Source organism: Phyllostomus discolor, chromosome 2 (genome assembly GCF_004126475.2).
Source record: "Phyllostomus discolor isolate MPI-MPIP mPhyDis1 chromosome 2, mPhyDis1.pri.v3, whole genome shotgun sequence".
NCBI classification, from domain to species: domain Eukaryota; kingdom Metazoa; phylum Chordata; class Mammalia; order Chiroptera; family Phyllostomidae; genus Phyllostomus; species Phyllostomus discolor.
The window spans coordinates 59,357,713-59,381,791 of record NC_040904.2 but is presented as its reverse complement, the minus strand read 5'-3'; the positions used below and the strand labels follow the sequence as shown (position 1 = coordinate 59,381,791).

General features: G+C 38.1%; 1 protein-coding gene across 4 annotated transcripts in view; it reads left to right on the top strand.

The window, feature by feature from the left end:
- Positions 1-22,847, top strand: part of TM4SF18 (transmembrane 4 L six family member 18) — a 37,047-nt gene extending 14,200 nt beyond the window's left edge. For 2 of the 4 annotated variants that reach the window (XM_036017903.1, XM_036017902.1), the window contains exons 4-6: positions 8,482-8,624; positions 11,554-11,734; positions 22,499-22,847. In XM_036017903.1, the coding sequence (XP_035873796.1) occupies positions 8,482-8,624; positions 11,554-11,734; positions 22,499-22,681 (507 nt within the window). In that variant the 3' untranslated portion in view covers positions 22,682-22,847. Of the gene's footprint in view, positions 1-8,481; positions 8,625-11,553; positions 11,735-12,488; positions 13,037-22,498 lie in introns of those variants that run through there. The other 2 variants (XM_036017904.1, XM_028504682.2) reach the window with 2 other exon arrangements.
- The last annotated feature ends 1,232 nt before the right edge of the window (positions 22,848-24,079 follow it).

Here is a 24,079-nt window from a genome sequence, read left to right as displayed (position 1 = left end):
ATGGTCTTCTATGACTGACTTATTTAACTTAGCAAAATGCTCTCCAAGTCTGTTCATGCTTTCGCAAATTATATAATTTTCATCTTTTTTTACAGTTGAGTAATATTTCATTGTGTGAAAGTCCCATAGTTGTGTTATGCACTCATATACTGATGGACATTGGGCTGCTTCCATATTTTGGTCATTGTAAATAATGCTGCAATGAACATAGTGGTGTTTATATTGTTTCAAATTAGTGTTTTGTTTCTTTGGATATATTACCAGAAATGGAATCACTGAGTCAAAATGCAGTTCCACTTTTAGTTTTTTGAGATATCTCCATACAGCTTTCTACAGTGGTGGAACCAATCTGCATTCACACCAACAGTGAAAAAGAGTTCCCCTTTCTCCACATCCTCACCAGCACTTTTTGTTTGTTAATTTATTGATAAGAGCCATTCTGACAGGTATGAGGTGATATCTCATATAGTTTTAATTTGCATTTCTCTGACGATTAGTGACATTGAGCATCTTTTTATATGTCTATGGCCATCTGTATGTCCTGTTTGGAGACATGTCTATTCAGGTCCTTTGCCCACTTTTTAATTGGATAATTTGTTTTTATGGTGTTGAGTTTTATAAGCTTTTTAATAAATTTTGAATATTAACCCCTTATCAGATGTATCAGCAAAAATGTTCTTCCATTCTATGGGTTGTCTGTTTATTTTGGCAATGGTTTCCTTTGCTGTGCAAAAACTTTTTAGTTTGCTATGGTCCCATTTGTTTATTCTTTTGTTTCCTTTGTTTTAGGAGATATAGCAGATAAAATATTGTTACAAACAATGAGATTTTACTGCCTATGTTTTCTTTTAGGATTTGTATGGGTTTGGGTCTAAGATTTAAGTCTTTCCTCCATTTTGAATTTATTCTTATGTGTGACATAAGAAGGCAGTCTAGTTTCATTTTTCTATATGTGTCTGTCCAATTTTCCCAACACCATTTACTGTATAAACTATCTTTGACCCATTATAGGTGCTTGCTTCCTGTGTCAAATATTAATTGACTATAAAGGTGTGGATTTATTTATAAGTTATTTATTCTGTTCCATTGATATATGTGTCTCTTTTTATGCCAGTACCATGATGTTTTGATTAGTTATATAGTTTGATATTAGGTAACATGATTCCTCCAACTTTGTTCCCTTTCTCAAAATCGCTGTTGTTATTCATGACCTTTTGTCATTCCACATAAACTTTTGAAATATTTATTCTAGTTCTGTGAAATATGTTATTGGAATCTTGGTAGGAATTGCATTGACTTTATAGATTGCTTTGGGTCGTAGGAACATTTTAATGATGTCAGTTCTTCCTATCCATGAACATGGCAGCATGTGCTTCCACTTATTTGTATCTTCAACTTCTTTCTTCAGTGTCTTATAAAGTTCTGAGTACAGTTCTTTTACATCCTTGGTTAAATTTGTTCCTAAGTGTATTATTCTTTTTGAAGCAATTATGAATGGGATTTTTTAAATTTCCCTTTCTTTAGTTTGTTATTGGCATATAAAAATGAAACTGATTTCTGAATATTAATTTTCTATCCTGCTACTTTGCTGAACTCATTTAACAGTTCCAGTATTTTCTTAGTGGAATCTTTGGGGTTCTCTGTGTACAGTATCATGTCACCAGCAAATAAAGACAGTTTTACTTCTTCCTTTCCAATTTGGATACCTCTTACTTATTCTTATCTTATTGCAATGGCTAGGACTTCCAGTGCTATGTTGACTAACACAAGTGAAAGTGAACATCCCTGTCTTGTTCTGATCTTAAGGAGAATGTTTATAGTTTTTGCTTGTTGAATATGATGCTGCCAGTGGTTTTGTCACATATGGCCTTTATTATGTTTAGGTATGTTCCCTCTACTCCAACTTTGCTAACCAAACAATCATGCTAGATTTTATCAAAAGGTTGTTTTGCTCTCTATTGATATGATCATGTGGTTTTTATCCTTCATTTTTGTTTCTGCGGTATGTCACCTTTATAGACTTGCAAATGTTGTACCAATATTGCATTCCTGTAATAAATCCCACTTAATCATGGTATATGATCTTTTTGATGCATTGCTATATTTGGTTTGCTAATATTTTGTTGAGGATTTTAGCATCTATGTTCGTCAGAGATTTGGCCTATAATTTTTTTTTGTAATGTCTTTATCTGATTTTGGAATTAGGATAATGCTGGCCTGTTAAAATGAACTTGGGAGTCTTCCCTCCTCTTGAATTTTTGGAATAGTTGAGAAGGAAAGGTGTTCTTCTGAGAAGGTTTGGTAAAATTCACCTGTGAAGCCATCCATCCCAAGGCTTTTGTTTATCGGGAGTTTTTTTTAATACTGTTTCTATTTCACTAGATATAATCTGTCTATTCAGATGTTTTGTTTTTAGGTAGAATTTATCATTTTATAATCTTAAACATCTAGCAGAGATAACTTTGACTAGTAAACTAGGTAGAAAAAATTCTGTGTCTCCATTATATTTAAAACTGACAATTCTAAAGTCATGTCTTCTTTTTTTTTTCCTCAACAATCTTAAAACTAGCTTTATTTACCAAAGATTACTCCAAACTACATGAACTTTAAAAACAAACATTTTGGTAGCTTTCATATTTCTGAGAATTTTACGAATGCTTAATTTATATGTGAGTTCACTTATTTCCAAACAAATTTGAATAGAACTCCTTTGAATGATTTTATAAGTAATTTGATAATACCATACGAAGTTAGAAAAGTATCACACATACATAACATATTCTTAAAAGATAAACTGGGGTATTTAAAATTGTTTTAGTTTATTTGATCAAAAACCTATTTGAATCAGGCAGTTCCAGACAGGAAATGGTTAGGCGCACTCAACAAACAGGAGTTTAGGGAGAGACTTTTACAGAGGAAAGGCAACAGCAAATAAAAACATTATTGATTGTTTATAGCTTAAAACCTAGTTGGCCACTAGTGATTTGTTGTTCTTAGGTTTCTTTCTTTGTGTTTTATTGTTGTTCAAGTACAGTTGTCTCCATTTTCCCCTCACCATTCCCCCCTACCCGACCCATCCCCATCCCCCACCCTTTATCCTGCCCCTCTTTGGCTTTGTCCATGTATTCTTTATACATGTTCCTTGATGATCCCTTCACCCCCATAATTTCCCCCCCGTTATCCTCTGGTTACTGTCAGTTTGTTCTTTATTTCAGTGTCTCTGGTTATATTTTGTCCTTAGGTTTTAATATCACAACCTTTAAGTATTTATAGATTTGGTTTGCTTACACAGGTGCTATCACATTAGAGCCCCCTAAATTAATGGCCTTGCAGTTAATTGATTAAATAACAGATATATCAACATAAATAAATGTATAGATAGACACAGAGATCTTACAACTTTCGTTTTTAAATTTTAGTCATGTCAGGTACATTAATACAAAACTCACTAGTTTATAAAAGAAAAGATGGTGCAAGTTACAGTTATCTGCTCAGATGTTTAAAGTATCTTACTAATATTAGTGAAGAAGACAAAATTTATATCTTCCTGTAACAAGTAATTTTATGAGGTTATGGACTAGATTTTCAGTAAGGGAGCTTTTATAGCAGTTTAGGGTTTGATTTTTTAAGCCTCTTTTCCCTTTCTGTTTTCTTCAATCTCAGGTGGTTGTGGGTAGTGCCTTAGTCATCTCTTGGGATGTTTATGTTTCAAAGACATAGTAAGATTTGCACCTCCTAAGGACACAGAAAGTATGTAGGTTTCCTCCCAGAGAAGTTTTGGGGCATAATTGCCTGTTATCAGAGGTCTGGAGTGATTATCGTTTCAGTTTTTCTTCTTTCTTTTAAGTGCAGAAGAGTTCTCTTTCCAATGTCCTGGTCTTTTATGTCTACAAACATTTTGAGATGAACTGGGGATATTTGGTGATTGGTAAGGGTAGATGGACTTCGAACTGCTATTAGAACCACATTTCTGGTTTTGTAAAGACTAGATTTGTAAAACACAGTTTTTAAAAATTCCTCAAGGAATTGGTTTGCAACCTGAACGATACAAAGGGAAGACCCACCCATCCAACTACATTATCTTCAGTTTGCTCCTTATATCAGGGAGAAACTTTCCAACTAAGACAGATATTTAAGAATTTCTATGTTCCAGATTTAGAGCTGTGTGCCTTTGAAATGCTTTAGTAAATCATCCCACAAAGCTTTCATCACGTTTTCTTTCCCTCTGAGTACACAGCTTCATGTTAGCTTAGGAGAGAAGGCCTTTAAAAAAGTTCTATTAGGCTCTGAATATCAACCTCCAATTTGGCCAACTTCTGGCAGTAGAGCTCTTTTTAAAAGATAGTTTCAACTATTTCAAATATGTATACCAAAGGTTTATCTATCAAATGACTTAATACCAAAACCAATACTTAGCCATGAACTCAAGAGGCATCCCCACAGAAGGTGAAAAAGATGCAGACCTCCCAAGATCCAGAACCAAAAGAAAGAGTTTCCTAAGAGCTGGCAACAATCAGTAGGATACTTGGCACACATGGGGTGCAACCCACATTTCCGTACAGCCCTATTTTGGGGGGCCCAATTTAACAATTGGTTGCCTGAGACACTTGCATGCCCCAAAAGGCAGAAAGACAAGCCAGATTCTCAGGACACAAAACAAGAGAGAAACAGGAAAGTCATAGCTGTCCCTGGGGGCGGGGGGGGGAAGGATCAACAACTAATGGGCATGCCCAAATCAAATTTTAACAAGAGTCAGAACCAAAGAACTAGTTCTTACAAATATGTCTTTCTCCTGCCAATCTGAATCTGGGAAAGACAAAGGTGGTAATCCACCTTCGCCCAACTTGTTGCAACAGGCAGATCTAAAAGACTGATGTGTTAAGAATTTTTACTTTCTGTTGGATTTTGCTAGAGGTTCAGAATCTCTCTTTGAGTGAAGCTTCCAGATCAAGCAAGGTGTCCTCAGCCAGTGGTGCCACATTTGGAGTGCAAGAAGCTGTAAGGGAGAAAAAAGTTTTCCTTGACCCTCTTAGGGTCCCTGGCTGGGTCTGAAAATTAAACAAACAAGGACAGATTAACAAAAGAAAAGCATACAAATTTTACTGAATCTTTACATGTACAAGAGATCCTTCACAAGAGAATAAAGATCTCAAAAGGTGGCCAGAGCAGCAAGCTTCTTCAGATAAAGGAACAGTCAAGTTTTGAACACAGACAAAACAGAGGGGTTTGAGTTAAGGGTAGTAAATGGTGAAGAAGTAACTACAAAGATTAAGTTTAGGTTAACGAGTTGGTTTATACCAATTTCTTGGTCCCAAATTTTGTGTCTCTGGTGAAATGTCTTCCTTCTTCCACAGGGTAGGGAATGTGGGGTGCGGGGCGGGGGGCAGTATCTGTACGGGAGTTTTATTATCTGTTTCAAAGAAAAGAGTGGTTGGGGGTCAGAGTGATTCACCTCTACTTGAAATGGTCTGCACGTGGAATCCTGCTTCTACAGTTTCTTAAATTCCTTCAGTTTAAGGTAATTCATTATGCCAAAGTTCTATATTTTAGTGTAACATAACCTGAATTCCATCAGCTTCTTGGTTGCTTTCATTCCTCCATGGAGTCCCACATCTGCCAAAATTCTGTGGGCTATTCTGCCTGGAAAACAATTATTGGCCAAGTAAAGGCACTTGAAATAATAGGCAGTATTTTAAGTTTACTTTACACTTTTCAAATAAGTTTTACAACCATTGTATCCTTGAATTTTGCAAATAGCCTTGTTATGTAGGTGCTATAATCATCCACATAGTCTATATTTTACAGAAAATAAAACTGTGATTCAGAGAGATTTTTATTCTCACGTCGATTTGATGCTTACCTTGATTTGCAATGGTATTCTAACACTAACTACATTGCAATGTGTGTGTGTACATACCTATATATTATGCTGTGGTTGCCAATTTCCCCAAATGAAGGAATTATGCACTTTTCTTCCCAGTGAACTGCTTAAGAATACATTTGGTAAACAAGGAGCTCAATCTTTTCAAAACATTCTTCTTCCTTTTTCAAAAAATGGCACTGATGAATAGATAAATTTTCTTTACACAGTGTAACTAGCCATAATCGACTGTAAAAAAAAATAGTAGCTCTGTTTATCACATTCCATGATGGGGCAAACCCTATGACTACTAATATTAGAAATATAACTTGAAAGAGTTTTTAATCATATGGGATAATATCACAAAAATAATATCAGACAGGAGAAAAGCAGAATTGTTCTTTTGTTTTTTAAATATATTTTTATAATTTTCCATAATAAACATGTTATAATCAGTAAAATAATTTTAAACCAAGAAATATAGATAACTCTTGTTCTTAAAATCACAAGTTTGTTGTTCTCCCTTTTTTCTGGTCCCAACTTTTGAATTTATCATCAACTGGCTACTGTATATTTTTGTTTGGCTGTCCTATGCTCACTTAAAATAAACACTTCTAAAACTAAATTTTTCTCCTAAACCAAACTACCCTTCTTGATGTCCCTACTCCTGTCTCCTTTTCATCCAAGTCTCAAAATCTGGATTTTTTTTAAAGCCCGACTTCAGCTACTCATTTCCCTCTTCATGTCTTTTTTTTCCCCAATGCACATCTTTGTCCCTTGAACTGAAACTTGTCTCCAGATGGAATCCTTATTCTTGGGCTCTTTCATTTCTAGCTGGTATGACATCACTGTTAGAGAAATCTTCCAAAATCATGTATTGGTTTATATCACATTTGTGCTCAAAAACCAGCTACATGACTTGTCAGGAAAAGAACTTATTCCAGGTTTAGGACAACATCAATTCAAGATGACCTTGGGACATCTGTGCCAGAAAGCAAGGAAATGTTCAAAGAATGATAAGGACATGTCAGAGGGCACAGGAATTGACTTTGAATAGATGTTCCACTAGCCATATTTGAACCATCTCAGCATCTAAAACAGTAACAGTTATGAGCTATAACACATTGAATTAGAATCTGTACGAGTCTACAGTAATACAGAAAGAGATGTACAGTGGAGAAAGGAATCGGAAGTGGAAGTTCTTCTGTTCAGAAAAGTGATAACTTATAAATGCAGAAGAAATGATGATAGATTAGAAAAGCAGCACATTGCAACCAATTATTATGATAACTGGTGACCAATGGATATGAGTGGATGCTAAATTCATCATTTGAAATGTGTTTAGGGAACAGGATATGACACAGTCTCAAAGTACTACCTCACAAATGTTTGCTATTGCAAAGTGGAAAATGTACATGTATAGATCTGAAGGAATCCACCTTAACCAAGAGCTCAAACTTAGCATCACCAGAAACAGTGAGAGGCCCACAAGGTGCTCACACCAATCACATGTTCTTACAAACATGTTCAACCTAAGTCCAGTGTGGAGGAAACAATCAGAAAAGCCCAGAATGTAGAGCATTCTACAAGACAACTAGCTGGGATTCTTCAAAAATAATTTAATATACTGAAAAACAAAAGGATAATAAGATTAGTGTAGATTAAAAGAAAATTTAAAAAATCCCTGGCTGGCGTAGCTCAGTGGATTGAGCACAGGCTGCGAACCAAAGTGTCACAGGTTCAATTCCCAGTCAGGGTACATGCCTGGGTTGCAGGCCATGACCCCCAGCAACTGCACATTGATGTTTCTCTCTCTCTCTCTATCTCCTTTTCTTACCTCTTTAAAAATAAATAAATAAAATCTTTTAAAAAAAGAAAATAAAAAGATATAATTTTGTATATAAACCTTCATTGGCATCTGTGTGAAAAAGTAAAACACAGCTACAGAACAGAATGTCTTTATTCTTAGAAGATATGAGCTGATGTATGTAGGAGTGAGAAATCTTAATGTCTTTCAAACAGATATTTGAACCCCTTGTCAGTCAAACCAGTCCACTTACTCTCACAACTCTCCTTGTGCTGATTTGCCTGTGAATATTGTTCATCTTCTCTGTCTAAAATAAAAACACCCTCCTCCTCATCAATCCCCTTCTTACTTAAATATAAATATGACCACCTGATATTTTCCTCATATTCTTATATGTGAAGATATTAAAGTATCATCTACATAAGAGAAAAGCAGGGACCATAGCTTATGATTCTTAGAGAATACCCTACCTAGAAAATAACACCTTCAATAAGTAAGTATATACTGATTGATCACATCCATTCAATACATTATATATGAGGTGATCATTTTTTTAATATCAAAATTCCAGAAAAAAGGAAAAAATTTAGAAAATTAACTAATTCTTTCAATGGAATGCCAAACAAAAAGTCATTTAAAAACTTATTTTTAAGACTAGGTGAGTTTGGATTAAATGTTCACAATTTTGTCTGAACATTTGGTATTACATAGAGTAGAGTGGCCTTGGATGAGAAGGCCACGCTATCTGATCATTTACCCAAAATATCCCCTTGTCTCATTCTATTGCACTAACCTCCTTCTGTGTTTAATTTAGACACTGCTGTCAATTATCTTTTCTGCCCTTGGAATTGCTTTCTCTGGATACTGCCTGGCCATATCAGCTTTGGGCCTTGTCCAAGGCCCATACTGCCGCACCCTCAATGGCTGGGAATATGCCTTTGAAGGCACTGCAGGACGGTAAGGAATAATTCCCCAAATCAAGGAGGTGAGAAATACCTGACTGCATGCTCTTGCTCATTTTCCATGATCACTTTGGGGTTCCATGCAGCTAATTTAGTACAGAATTTTTCTATTTATTTACTAATCTCCAGATCAATATGTTCCTGTACAAGTCTTTGTTAGATATTTTTTCTCCAGTCTTTTAATGCCATGTGCATTGACTATTTTGAGGCTGTCATGGAGATATGCAAATGAAAGATGTGTTTCTCCCATACTTGAGAACAGGGCTTCATGGTTATTGTGGTCTAGCAACTGCTGGAGCCTGGGGCTTGAGTGGTTCTGGGAAGTCATTCTTATTTTGCAGTTGGTCAGGTTAGATATGTGGTGTATTACAGATGTAGAAGGACGCAGCTGACAGAGAATCACAGTGCCTTTGGAAAGTGCCACCAGGGTTGTACCAGCAGAGGCTACACAGAGATAGAACTAGGCAGGGTGAGTAGTAATGTACAGTCTGAGATCCAGAGACATGCAGCAGTTTGTAGAAGGAACCAGGAGCTCATCTAGCATGCACTGAAGAAGAATCTTAAAGGCTGCTCAAGGGCTGGAATGGTAGTTCACTCAGGTGTTGAGAGACCCAATCCTCTATCACAGAATGCCTCACACTGGCATCATGCTCAGCTTTTTGGCCTACCAGCATCTGCAGAGGAAGTGAAAAGATAACAGGGCCCAGACAGCATGATACAGGAGAAGGCTGTTGAATTCCCCATCTCACCCTGTGCTCAGAATTCTAATGGGATAAAATGAGAGGGTGTCTGTATCATTTCCTTGGGAAGTTACATTTTTCTTCTCAACTCCCATGACTAGCTTTATGTTCAAGACCCACATCTATTTGAGGTCTTACAGGCTCACCTACACCTGGATGGCAGAGCTGCCTCTGAGCGCCTTCATTCTGAAGGTGCTATGTCCAGAGCTCTCCCTCAGGTCAGGAAAACCTAGAAACCAACACGAGGCCTTTCTGAGCACTTGGAAGAAACAATCTTGTGGGATTAAAGGGCTTCAGGAAATGGAATCTTAATGTAGAAAGTCCCACTTAGTGCAAAAACATCCTTTTTTAATGTCATTAGTCCCTGAACTTTTCCCCACCCCAAAATCAAAGAAGCCTCCACTTTCTATGTGAGACTCTCAGGCTGCCTGCATGCCTCTCCATTATTCCTTTAAAGTTGCCCTTGATATTTGCATTCACCCATTTCTAGCTTCTTTACTCCTTGCAAATCCTGCTAGTGTGCTTATGAGTCTCCATTGTTTAAAAGAATAAACAGTACCATAGGCTGGAAGAAAAATAGAAACGCTGCTAGTCCTCTTGTTTTAAAGTGTTGGATGACCTGTGCAGAGCATGTATTAGGAACAATCTAGAGTAGGGATTTTGAAGAAGTTAGCTTCCCTGGTGGCTGAGACTGAGGCATATAAGGGCACATGAAATAGGTGTAGGGGAATGGTAACAAGAAATTAGATCTGCCCTGTGCTCCACAGGTTCCAGGGCATGTTTACATAACTCTCAACAAAAAGTCACAATAATCTTAGGGTTATATATTTTAAACTCATTGTTCAGATAAGAGTCTAGAGGTCACAGTTTCAATGTCCCTTGCCGAAGATCCTACAGATCTGAGAGTTCTGACTTCACATTCAGTGCTTGTTACCTCTTGAGACCTAAGGGCCATTGGCAATACCAAGAAATTCTCAAAGTGCCTGTGAGTGTCCTGGAGCATAGAGAGTAGGAAACAGAGTTGAAGGAAGGAAATAAAAAAGAAATGGAGTGGGGAGAGAGAAAAACAAAGAGAAGAGAGAGGTCATGGGAGTGGCGGTAGTCATGAAAATGCAGAATTCACCCCTTTCTGCTACAAGCAATGATACCCAGAGCCACTTGTCTGGTACCCAGGTTGCCTCAATTGCTATATTAACAAAAATTGTCTTACTAGTGACAATATATTTAGAGAGAAGTCTGCCTTGTAAATAGGTTTGATTGTTTCTGTAGGGGAAAAAATAGGGCATTTTTTTTGATAAAAGTAGTTTTCCATTTTTATCTAGTTGAACAGAGAGAATGCCATCCTTAGAAATGGTAATGGTCACAGTTGACCTGAAAGTGAGCAAATGTCAGGTTGATTTACTGTGGCTTTAAAATTATCTTGGGAGTAGTTTAATTCTCACAATTCTGTGCTAAAGTAGACTGATCAAACCTTATGCATCCCCACCCCACAATGTAAATCTTCTTAAGAGCTACAGTACAGCAACATTCTAAAAAATCAGTCTTCACACTCTGGACCCCAGATCAGCTGCCTCACCATCACCTGAGAGTTTACAAATGCAAAGTCTTGAGCCCCATCCAGGGCCTCTGAATCAAGAACTCTGTGGCAGAGCCCAGCAATCTGCATTTTCACAAACCCTCCACAATCCTGATGTATGCTCAAGTTTGGGAATCACTGTTCTAAAGGGCTTTGGGACACAGTCCAGGAATATCTATCAGAATCTCTTTGTTGCTTTGTCACCTATGTGATTTTGTATCTAGCACAAGCTCAGCCCTGTCCCTCGTAGTCCAGGCTAACTTCTGAGCTTAGAAAGAACGGACAGTTTTACCTCTCTTTGTACTGACATATGCTGCCTTTCATTGCTGTTGAACTCTTCAGTATGTGTCTTCCTTCTTGATTGAATTAGAACTGCCTGTGTGGCAGGCACCATGTTTACAATAAGCACAACCTGGTGTTATGCATATTTTATGTTTAATGTATGTACTGAATGATTTTTAATGAATGAGTGAATATTTAATATTATGTATTTTAATCATATACATTTGTGTCCCAGACACTTAAATAACTGTAACCTTCAGCCTTGGACCAAGTATTTAGACTTGGCTTTGTTGAGCCTTGTTGACCATATCCCTCCTCTTTCTCAGTTTCCTTACAGATTCCAGCATATGGACTCAGTGTCTTGAGCCTGCACATGTAGTAGAGTGGAACATCATTTTGTTTTCCATTCTCATAGCCCTCAGTGGGCTTCAGGTGATCGTCTGCCTCATCAGAGTAGTCATTCAGTTATCCAAGATACTGTGTGGAACTTATTCAGTCATCATCCAGGTAACAGACCCCCACTGGCACCTGTACCTCCTCCATTTTACCCCCACTGCCCAGGATTCAAAGACTTTTCTTAAAAGGCTTTTAGAATTCCATCATTTCTTTGCCACTCCTACTGCTCTCATCTTTACTCAACCTCTAATACCTCTACTTTTTCCCAATATTCCAGTGCATCTGTTGGTTTGTCTATATGGATTAAATCAATGGAATTGTAAAATCTGAATTCCATGTTGTATGAAGAAAAGAGCCCAGTGTTTTCAGTGAGCAACACCTTAGTGTTCTGTGTAGCTTTAACCCAGACCTCAAATAAATATATGCATTTATTGAGAATTTTCCTATTCATAAAATAATCAAAGGCTCACAACCTCACCCTATTTTTTTGAAAGATGTTCCATTTAGCTAATAATCCTTCTTTATACTAATTCACTAGTGAGTGGTTTTTAAGAACTGAAACATGTCTTTATCTATGAGAACTATCTCTGCATCATCTGCTGAAATATTAATGTTTCAGTTATGGTTGAAACTGCTAAACCTATCCAGCAAGTCCAGAGTGAAGAGAAATCATGATTGAGATACCTTGTGTGTTTGTTTAAAAACATGTATTAGATAATTCCTTTCATAGTGGTATCAAATAAGTTTTTCCTAGTCCATCATGTTTTGAATATGAACTATAAGTTTAAATAGCTACCTGGATTATGAACCGTTAATCAAATCTACTTTACTATTTGACTCATTTTGGTTTTCCTTTTTTTTATAGCCTGGAATCATCTGAATAAGGACAAGAATGTTTTCCATTATCGAGTTATGGTCATCTATCAAAGTCTCATATTTAGGGTTGAGGGCAGTGTTCAAATGATGTTTTCTCCATTTGGTGTTTATTATAGCCATTGTGAAATTTATAGTCCTCCCTGGAAGTGCAAATTATGCCACACTTTCATTTAGAATTTTTTAAGCAATATTAGTCATGATCTTTAGAAATGTTTATACACTTAAATTAAACAAGTCTATTTCTAATAATCTATACCTCTGGAAATAAATAAGAATACAAGATGAAACTTTATGCAAATATATATATTTCAACATTATTTAATAATGTGGAAAATTAGAAAAGCCAAAAATTTTGAAGGTTATAGGAAAAATTAAATAAAGCGTGGTACACTAGTTGTAATATTATATGGTCATTACAAATAATGTTTTAAAGATTATGAATAGTGCTATGTGAAATAGCAGATTACAAGTTTATGTTTACAGTATAAGCATAACCATCTAAAACAAGTAAACAAACAAAACACCTAGTAATCAAAACACTGGGAAAAAAACTAAATCTAGAAGTGTTTACATAAAATGTCAACCGTGGTTGATTTGCATCATAGGTGACCCTTCTTCCTACATTTCTCTATTTTTCCAAGTTTTCTTTACTATGTTTTATTGTCAAAATGCTTTTTAAAAACCCCTATTTTACCATTAAAAAATTCTCTTATTTTCCAACCTTTAAAGAAGCATATGCTTTTCCCAACCCTGAGTACCTGTAAATGGTATAGAATAACACTTCAATCAATATTCAGTGAGGAAAGTAGTGAGTGAGATAAGCCAAAAAAGTTTTATATAAATATATACAGCCTGAGTTCTTTGTTTTAAATAATTAGGGCAGGAAAGAAGGGTAGGAGCTTCTTCTTTCTCTCTGCTGTGTAGTATTCCATTGTGTAAATGTACCATACTTTTTTGATCCACTCAATTACTGATGGGCACTTAAGTTGCTTCTAGCACTTGGCTATTGTAAATTGTGTTGCTATGAACATTGGGGTGCATAATTTCTTTTGAATTGGTGTTTCATGGTTCTTGGGATATAATCCCAGCAGTGGAATTGCTGGGTCAAAAGGCAGTTTCATTTTTAGTTTTCTGAGGGAATTCCATACTGTTTTCCATAGTGGTTGCACCAGTCTGTGTTCCCACCAACAGTGCTCTAAGGTTCCCTTTTCTTCACATCCTCTACACTTGTTTGTTGATTTGTTTATGGTGGCCATTTTGACTGGTGTGAAGTGTTATCTCATTATGCTTCTAATTTGCATCTCTCTGATGGCTAGTGATGCTGAGCATCTTTTCATATGTCCCTGGGCCCTCTGTATGTCCTCCTTGGAGAAGTGTCTGTTCAAGTCTTTTGCCCATTTTTTAATTGGATTTTTTGTCTTCCTGGAGTGGAGTCATGTGACTTCTTTATATATTTTGGAGATGAAACCCTTGTCTGAGGTATCATTGGCAATTATGTTTTCGCATATAGCTGGTTCTCTTTTCATTTTAATGCTGTTTTCTTTGTCCATGCAGAAGCTTTTTAATTTGATGAGGTCCCATTTGTTAATTCTTTCCTTTATGTCCCTTGGCCTAGGGGACATATCAGTGAAGATGTTGCTGCGTGGAGTGTCTGAGATTTTCCCGCTGATATTTTCCTCTAGGACTTTTATGCTGTCACAACTTATATTTAAGTCTTTTATTCACCTTGAATTTATTCTTGTGGATGGTGTAAGTTGGTGATTGAGTTTCATTCTTTTGCATGTAGCTGTCCAGATCTCCCAACACCATTTGTTGAAGAGGCTATTTTTACTCCATTTTATGCTTCTTCCCCCTTTGTCAAATATTAATTGACCACAGAGACTTGGGTTTATTTCTGGGCTCTCTATTCTGTTCCATTGGTCTATTTGTCTGTTCTTATGCCAGTACCAGGCTGTTTTGATTACAGTGGCCTTGTAATACAGTTTGATGCCAGGTACTGTGATCCCTCCTACTTTGTTCTTCCTTCTCAAATTGCTGCAGCTATTTGGGGTCATTTATGGTTCCATATAAATTTCTGAAATGTTTGTTCTGTATCTGTGAAATGTGTCATAAGCCCTTTAATAGGGATTGCATTGAATCTATAAATTGCTTTGTGTAGTATAGCCTGAGTTCTTGGCTTTACTTTCTCACTCCCGGTGATGAGTGTGGTGGGCTGCAAGAGATAGCCATGAAATAATGAGCAGTTGAGGACATGTTCAGTAGGTTAGACAAGGTGACCATTGACCAGTTGATATTATAATTGTCAGGGGGAGTTATCACTACCTGCATTTATTTTTTAAAAGCATATTAAGCAAAACACTGATAATTTTTCTACCTAGACTTACCATGACATCCTTGAGAATAGCAGCCATGTCCTATATTTTCCCATCACCCACAGGTCCTAGCATAAAGTGAGCATACTAGACACTCAATGTTCAATATTCAAATTAGGCCCTTCTGCTCATTGTGGCCGCTCTATTGAATACCTGTCTCCATCATAAGCCCACTGGGTCTTAATCCTTCTGCCACTTCCCCATCATTCTCCTCTATAGACACTGTGAACAATATTCTGCCAACCCTTCTCTGTGCCAAAGCTGGGCATTAGTAGCCAGTAGTCTGGAGAATGCCTCTCCCTTTGGTGCCCGCTCAGTCTACTGCCTTCATTAAGAGAAGTTGCCCAGCCCACAACCTTTGCTGAAATTCACATCTTTGCTTTCACATGAAAGCAAGCCATGTGTGTGCCACATGACCCCCATGCCCTGGATCTAGATGACAAAACTGGGACAGGTACTCAAGCCATGGGCAGCCTATTGTCACCCTAGTGGCCTCATGCTTAGCTGAGAATAAAACATATCCAAACAAGATTAGCAGTCATTCTTGTTTGAGAATTTGAACTAAGATGCCAAGAGTGAAACAATCCAGGCACTGCTGTCAGAAAAATAATTAAAAAATAAGGAAGGAAACCAACATACAGAATATCTGATTACTCTACAAATGCTACAAGCTTATATGTTCAGTACCCTCTTTCTTTAGTTCTTATAGTGCTCTTGTAAATAGACTTCTGGCAGGTCAACACCCCCTGCCCCCACAGTTGTCAGACATATTCAGACTGTCTCAAACATGTTTAGATTCAGTGTGGTGGCTTACATTGAGTGGGCCATGGATAGATGTCAACCAAATGACTCCACCACAGAATTGGAAACATGTAGAAAAACAGGGGCACAGTCAAATGCAATACAGTATATCTGCAGATATATATTGCAGTATATCTGTCAGTAATTTAAATACAAACACAGCCACTCAAAAATTTAGTATTTAAACAGAATATGCCAATGATGCAATTTTAAGTAAAAGAGCTCAATACAGATCTATATGTGCAATTTGAACCCAATTATTTTAAACAACCATGTAATTACAAGTGGGCATGTACAAATCTTCAGATACACAGAAAAAAATACCTCAATGTTGATAGTTAGTAATTAGCACCTAATAATGAGATTTCTTTCAATTTTTCTATATTTTAAAAATCTTCCTAAAATGTATTACTTGAATAATTAGAAAAAATAAATATTTAAAAAGTAAACATTGTCTCATCTTTTCTATAAAATTCATTTAAAGAGCTTAAATTTGGAAAGAACGAAACATGACATGTGAGTGTGACAACTCTTTTTCTTACCTTACTTAGAAGGAACTCTTTTTCCATTTTCTAATTTTCAGAGAGACCGAGAATTGCCAGCTAATCCTAATTGAGAATGATTTCTATTTTATGCAATATGCTCTTCTATTTATTTATTACTTCTCTCATTTTTCTTGCTTCTATCTCAGTGTGCTTTTCCTCACTTCTTAAATTGAATGCCTAACTTATTAATTTTCAACCTTTCTTTTTTTAATAAGCACTTAAGACTATGCATTTGTTACTTAGCTAACATCAATAAAACTTTGAAATGTATTTTTCTTATTATTCAATTATAAATATTTCTACTTTTCATTATGATTTATGAGTTTTCTTAGGTGCTTCAAAATTCCCAAATATACATTTTTATTATATTTTTATTAATTTATAACATAATTGAATTGTGATCAAAGAATGTGGTATATATGATACTGATATTTTGAACATTTTTAATACCTTTTTATGGCTAATATTTGTAAATGTTCTATATACAAGTATGTTTCCTTGAAATGCTGGGTGTAAGCTTCTATATGCATCCATTATGTCAAGTTGTTAATTTTGTTGTTTAGATATTCACTACTTTCCTTTTTGGTTGTTTGCTTGATCTAGGTTTTCTATAAGGATTAACTGCCTCATATACATATACATATACATATACACATACATACACACAAGTCCATATATAATCTCAGACAACAGTGTTTGGCACATGGATGGGATTTATTTATCAGTCCTATAGCATAGTGATATTTAAAGATATATTCTGTAGTCAAATTACTTAGGTTCAAATGTAGCTCTGCCTTATTAGTTGTGTTATCCTGGTCAAGTTTACCTAACCTTTCTGTGCCTAGGTTTCCAAATCTGTAAAATAGGAATAATAATAGAGTTGCTGTGAAGATTGAGTTAGTACTTATAAAGCTCTTAGGAGCAGAGTGACTTAAAATCTGAACCCAAGTTCAGTTGGAGCAGATTTGGGGTGGCTGAAACATAAAAATGTCACAAATACAACAGAAAAGAAAGAAGATGAAGGAAGGTCATAGAGTCAGAAGTCTGGGGAGAGAAAGAAGGCAAAGATAAGTGGTAGGCATTTCTAGACAAGGTAAAGTGTAAGAGGGGCCAACACTTCCTTTTGTCACATGCTGGGAGACTGTGAACCTGATAGCCATCACATTCATGTTCTTAAAACTCCAGCCTCTGGACGGTACACTTACATCCACTGAAAAACCATAGGCACAGGGCCAGTTCAAGGTTACTGTTATGAAAACCACAGCCTCTTATATTCAGAAAGATTCCTGCCAGCTCTGCTTTCTGCTGTGAGATGAAACTGAGAATTAAGGACAAGATTCTGGTCCTGGAAGAATAGGGATATCAGATGCAAATAAGGAGTCCAATTTGAATGTGTGTAATTGGGGAGGTAAGAGCAGGATATACAACCTAGCCACTAAGATCTTTTTACTGGATGTGGTATCTGGCTATCCCAGTCAGAACCAATTCATGCTTGACCCAAAGAACATAACCAATTCAAGTCAAATGCTTTTTCTGGGTTAATATAAAAACATGCACACATACACATGTATTTTCACTTCTGCCTAAAATCACAACTAAATTCACAGTAAAGTTTTTTTTAAAGACAAAAACTAACACATATTGGGATATGAGGTAAAGAGACAACAGGAATAAAATTTTGGAAGCCACGAAGCTTACTCATGAGACATAATCTACCAAAATAACTCAAGAAACATGAAAATCACAAGCTATCAGTGGGGGTAGCTGAGAGCCAACATGATTTTCACCTCAGAATACTCAAAAGACTCCCAAGTGGATAGTATTAGATATTACTGGAACTAGAAGTAAAGAAAGACCACTAAGACAAGAAAAATTGGGTGTGTCCCTATATCCCTTTTCCTCTCCATGTACCTGGGAAGTAACAGACATCTGTAAGTTTATTCTCTGAAAAGGATAAAATAGAGGGTCTCTGAATTAGAAGAAACTAGATTTACCAAAGATATAGATACTGTACCAAAACCAAAGGGATTAAAAGACTGTGCATGCCAAATGATGAATATAAGGCACGCCTGCCTCCAAACAGTCTTAACCCACACACATCACAGAATGCTGGCAGCCAGAATTTTACCCTCCAAGCTGGAGCCTCTCTCTAGGGAGGCTGACCAGTGAAAGAGGAAAAACTTAAATGCTTCCCATGATAGCCTAAATAGTAGGCTCCCCAGATAGCCATGTCTTAATCCCTAGAGCCTGTGACTATGTTACCTTAAAATGAACTTTGCAGCTGTGATTAAATTAAGTTTCTTAACATAGGAAGAGTATTCTAGTTTATGCAGGTGAGCCTAATTAATTACAAAGGATTATTGTAATAGGGGGGTGCCCTGGCCAGGTTGCTTAGTGGCTTGAATTGTCATCCCTTACACCAAAAGTCTGAGGGTTTAAGTCCCAGTCAGGGCACATATGAGAAGCAACTGATCAATGCTTCTTTCGTACATCAACATCTCTCTCTCATTCTTTCTCTCTCTCTCCCTTCCTCTCTGTCTAAAATCAATATACTTGGGTGAGGATAAAAAAAGAGGGGAAGGCAAGAGTATCAGACTGAGAAAGAAGATGTAAGAACAGAAGCAGAAGTCAGAGAAGAGAGAAGCTGCTAGACTGCTGGCTTTGAAGATGGAAAAAGTTGCAGGCAGCCAGTAGAGCTGGAAGAGTCAAGGAAATGGATTCTTGACTAGAACCTCCAGAATCAACTCAGTCCCCCTGAAATTTTTATTGTAATCCAGTAAAACTGATTTTGAACCTCTGTTTTCCAGAACTGTAAGATAATAAATTTTTGTTGTTTTATTTACAAAGTCCGTGATTATTTGTCACAGTAGCAATAGTCATAGTCTGAATTCCTCAATAAATGGCTTACCCAGTTCACCCAACAGTAAAGTTCAGATTCAATAAGCCCTACACACACACACACACACACACACACACACACACACACACACACTGTTTCCAACCACTCCTTTCATCCATTCATTATCCTGAGCCAATAGACAAGGATTCTCAGATATCTGACAAAAGCTTTCTTACATGAAAGATAGAGACCAAAACAAATTCAAATAGAGACCAATTTGGAGGAAAAAAATATGGAGAAAACTTTTTAAAATCATTAATGCCATGGAAAAATAAAAGATTCTGTTTTCATGAAAAAATGATGAGTCTTTTTAAAGGGGGCCACTCAGGGCTCCTGTGCCACCCTGTATATCAGGGCCAAGAGCTTCCAGCCACGGCGTGTCCCACACAAGGGCAGCTTCCGCTGGGCCACTTCGGCAAATGCAAATGCTTCAAGGAGAAGTTCGTGAAGTGTCTCTGTGAAAACAATTTTGAAAACACTTTGTGCAGATATGAATCAAAACGATACTTAGAATGCAGAATGGAGAGGCAACTGATGGCACAAGAACCACTGGAAAAACTGGGGTTTAGAGATTTGATGGATGGAAAAGTAGACAAATGCTAAATTTCCACGGGAGGACCACCAAGCTAGTCATCGGGGACAGAGTGCTGGCACTCACCTGTCACCCTGTAGGTCACTTCTGAGGTGGTGTGACTGAGAAAGGGGCATCCAGGATGCTCCTGCACTTTGATGGATTTGGCTCACAGCTGAGCCTCCCAGATTATTTTGGGAAATTATTCTTCCTCTTAGATTCTCATTTCCCTCAAGAGTGTTAAGTTCTGTCTTTAACTGTACATGTGTGATGGAGTCCCTGGGGAAACCCATGTGGACTGAGAGGGTCTCACAAGTAAGGGGACTCATCCCCTCAGGCTTACTATGATGTGGTCGCTTCATCTGGTAGCACTGAATGTTTGAATACTGACATGCTGCAGGTTTGTGATTTTCAGAAAACTGTTCCTAGCAAATTGGTTTCTTTCTTTTTTAAAACAAACAAAAATAAAAAAAGCAAATCCAAGAGTATCTATAGCACATGGAAAGAAATGTAAAAAAAAACTGTAGACATATCTCTGAATTTGTATAAAAAAAGAAATTCAGGAAGAACAAACCAGAAAACTAATGAAATGGTCACCAGCATGTAGTTTAGTGCTGACTGAACCACATTCATGTTTCACAGACTCAGAAAATGAGCCAGGGTGTGGAGGACCCAATGGATCAACAGCCCTGTGGTACAGATGTGGCTGTGACTGCAGCACAGGGTGGGGGATGGAAACTGTGGAAATAGTACTGTGACTAGAGCTAGAGCCAGAAAGACAGAATTTTGTACTCGAGTGAATCAGTCTTTCACATGAAGAGCAGTTCTGGAACTGTGTTCTCAGATTGAAAAGACTAGTTTTGCTGTGGGTAAGAGCTGGGTATAGCAGACTCCTGGTTTGCTGAGACATGCTCACAAGCTACAAAATAGGCATGTGTGCATGTGTGTACATAGGTACACGTGTGTGTACATGTGTGCATGTGTATGTATTCGTGTGTTGTGTGTCATGTGCACCTACATACAGCCATTTAAGCCCTGAGCAAAGAGGGGCCTAGAAGCAGCAAGGTTCACACCCAGCACCCAGATCCTGGATTCCAGCACCACTGACAGGGCTCCTTAAAGCAAGGCAGGCTCCAGGTCCAGGAAAGTGCAAGACAAGCCTAGACTATCATGTGTCAGAAAATAAGGAGTCCTGAAAAAATGGTGGGGGCTTGTCCAAGGAACACAGGAGGCCACATAAGAGAGGTGCTCCCAGCAGCCAAATCAGGGACAATTTGAGCAACAACATCAAGACTGTAGTGGGTTGTACCCTTCAGAGTAAATCACACCCTGGCAGTCCATACTGATAGGACTAACTGAATGAACATGTCATGTCAGCAGGGGAGAGGATGGCTCCTGGTGATTCTGATCAGTATGCAGAGACTGATGGGACAGGTCACTGTGTGCAAACGCTGCAGCAGGAATGGTTGCCTACAGGCGTTGTCGGGGATGTGGAGTGGATGGTGAAGTGTGATGTAGACTGGACAGTGGCCTAGTCTAAAGGACTTGCCCTCAGGCACTTAATGATTATGAAGGGAACAATAGAGACTACAGTGTGGTCCTTGTAACCAAGTGGTCACCAAGGAGTAAAGCTCACCTGGCCAGCACCCTGACCTGACACCCTGAGTGGGCACGGCAGCACTTCAGTGGCTTTCTTGCCCAAAATGCATAACCTCAGTCTGGCAAGGACCTTCCACAAAACAAATGAAGACCAGCATCCTCAGAAGTGTCAGGTCCTCAGTGACTAATAGGATGGCTCTCCAGGGGGCCCTGGGCCAGACCTGAAGACCTGCAGGTTGGTTACTAAGGCAACTCCATTTTGTTCTGTGACTCTGTAAGATGCTATGTGGAGAAGCTGAATCTCATTTTTGCAACTTTTTGGAAGGCAAATTATTTCAAAATGAAAAATATTTTGCATTAAACTCTTCGTCGTTGAACTTTTCTACAGACTTTTCTACAGAATTCTAATTCTGAAGTACATTCAGTGAATTTCAAGTAAGGGAAATGTGGATACACAGGGTCCCAGAGGCAGGAGGAGGAGTAATCTGAAAATAGGCCTGGGTGGAGACAGTGAACAGCTTCCTGAAACTGCCTTGGATTTTCTAGGTCTCAGTTGCTAAAAATGTGACACTTAGGAGCCAGACGTCCTGCCTGCTCCTGCCAAAGCTGCCACCAGATGTTCATGGCAGTCTATCGTTTATGTAAAGAATGCATTTTCTATCTCATATACTTGTCACAATAAGCCATCAGTGTTAGTAAAAGACACTCAAACTCCAGGACATTTTTCTAAGTGTCCTGAGTCAGGAAAGAAGTCGAGAGGTCAGGGAGCTGTGGGCAGGCCTGGAGCCTCCTCAATCCACCTCACTTTAGCCCCTGCCCACAGCCTCATCCACACAAGTCATGTCATGGAGCTCCAGGTGCAGGGCTGGCTCCCCCTCGGTTCCTCAGCCTTGTGTGTTCCTGCCCCTCTCCTGGCCACATTCCATTTCTCAGGAGCATGCCAGATGCTTCCCCTCCATGGAGCATCCTGTGTTTCCTGAGCTGCTCTAACCGGTCACCATAAACTCTGTGGCTTCAATAACGCAAACGATTCTATTGTAGTCTGCAACCTATGTGACTGAAATGCGCCCCCAGGGCCGTGTTTCCTCCAGAGCTGCTGGGGAGAATCCTGCCTCTTCCAGTATCTAGAGATGCCTGTGGCTGTTCTCTCTCCTCCTTGTCCTCTGCTTCCGCCCATCTTCTGACTTCAGCCCTCCTGCCTCCTTCTTACAGGATCCCCATGATGCCATTGACCACCAGGTCAGCCCAGTTGTGGGTGGCTGTTTGGCATGCTCTGGAATCTTTGGCACTTGCATTGTTGGCGAATTACAGAGAGGACAGTTCTGCTTTTTCAATAAACAGGATCTGAAAGTCAGAACCTGCCACTGCTGTGTGACACAGTCCCCAGCCTCATGAAGAGTTTCACACATAGACCATTCCTGGTTGTGTGGACAGGAGATATGTTTGGAGTCCTGCACAGTGAGATTCCTGATACCTGTCTGGGCAGCAGCATTGCAGGCCTCACATGACTCTCCTCCTGTCTCATTTTTATAGAAACAATAAATTGTTGGTTTACTTGTAATTTTATGTTATCTCTAAATAACAAAAAAAGGGGGAACAACAGCAACAATAACAACAAAATTAAACTCTTAGGAGTTAAAAATAAAATAGCTCAAACAAAAAACTCAGTACAAGATCTTGAAAATGCCCTTGACTGGTGTGGCTCAGCGGGTTGGGTGCCTACCACAAATCTAAAGGTCAACAACAGTTCAACTCCTGGTCAGAGCACATGCCTGGGTTTCTGGCCACTGCCTGACTGGGGCATGTGAGAGGCAACTAATCAATGTTTCTCTCCCCCTCTTTCTCTTGTCTTTATCACTCTCTTTAAAATAAAGAAATAAAATCTTTAAAAAATAAAAAAAATTGAAAATAAGTTTAGATATCACCCAGGAACTAGAGCAAAAAGAATAAGAGATTTTCTTTAATGGAGAAAAAACTAAGAAAAAAGACAACAGGTCAGTGTAAGAAGTCCAATACCAAATAATAGAAATTTCTAGAAAGAAAGAACAGAGAAAATTGAGGACAGAAATCATTATAATTTAAGAAAATTTATGAAACTGAAAAGCATAACTATCCAGATAGCAAAGAAATACCAAATGAAGTTTTAAAATACCCCCCTAAAGGATATTCCAAAAGCTTCCAAAAAAAGAATATGTCATAAAGAAGGCATAGGAAATCATACTGGTTTTAAACATTTGAACAGCAAAATTGGACAAAGACTATGGAGCAATGACCTTTAAATTCTGCAGGAAATTGTTTTCATAATACATGACATTTTTTGATGAGGAAGTTTTCAAAAAATCCCCTTTCCAGGAAGTTCCTGAAGAATGCACTTCATCAAAATGAAAGAATTCTTCTTTCTCCATGAAGAGGAAGAAACAGAGATATGGCACAGGAGAGAGGTTAGGGGAACTCCCAGGAAGAAGGAACACAGGTTCCCAGAGTAGCACCAGTTCGCCAGGTGTGTAGAACAACTAGTCCACTGGAACAGTGTAACTTTGTAACTTGGCAGACAGATATGCCAAAGGCAGTTGTCATCAGCCCTGCTGCCAATGTACTATTCTTTTAACTTCAGGCCAGTATGCCTGGGTGAGATTTTTATCCATATGCTGTTTGATTTAACTATATGATGATGATGTTCCTGCTCTCTCTTCCACTTTCCACTGTTTGGATCAGCTAAAGACATATATTCACCCCCCAGAAGTGCTCCCCTGCCCACTCCTGAGAGCTGGAGGTGAGTGATGGGAGCCAGAC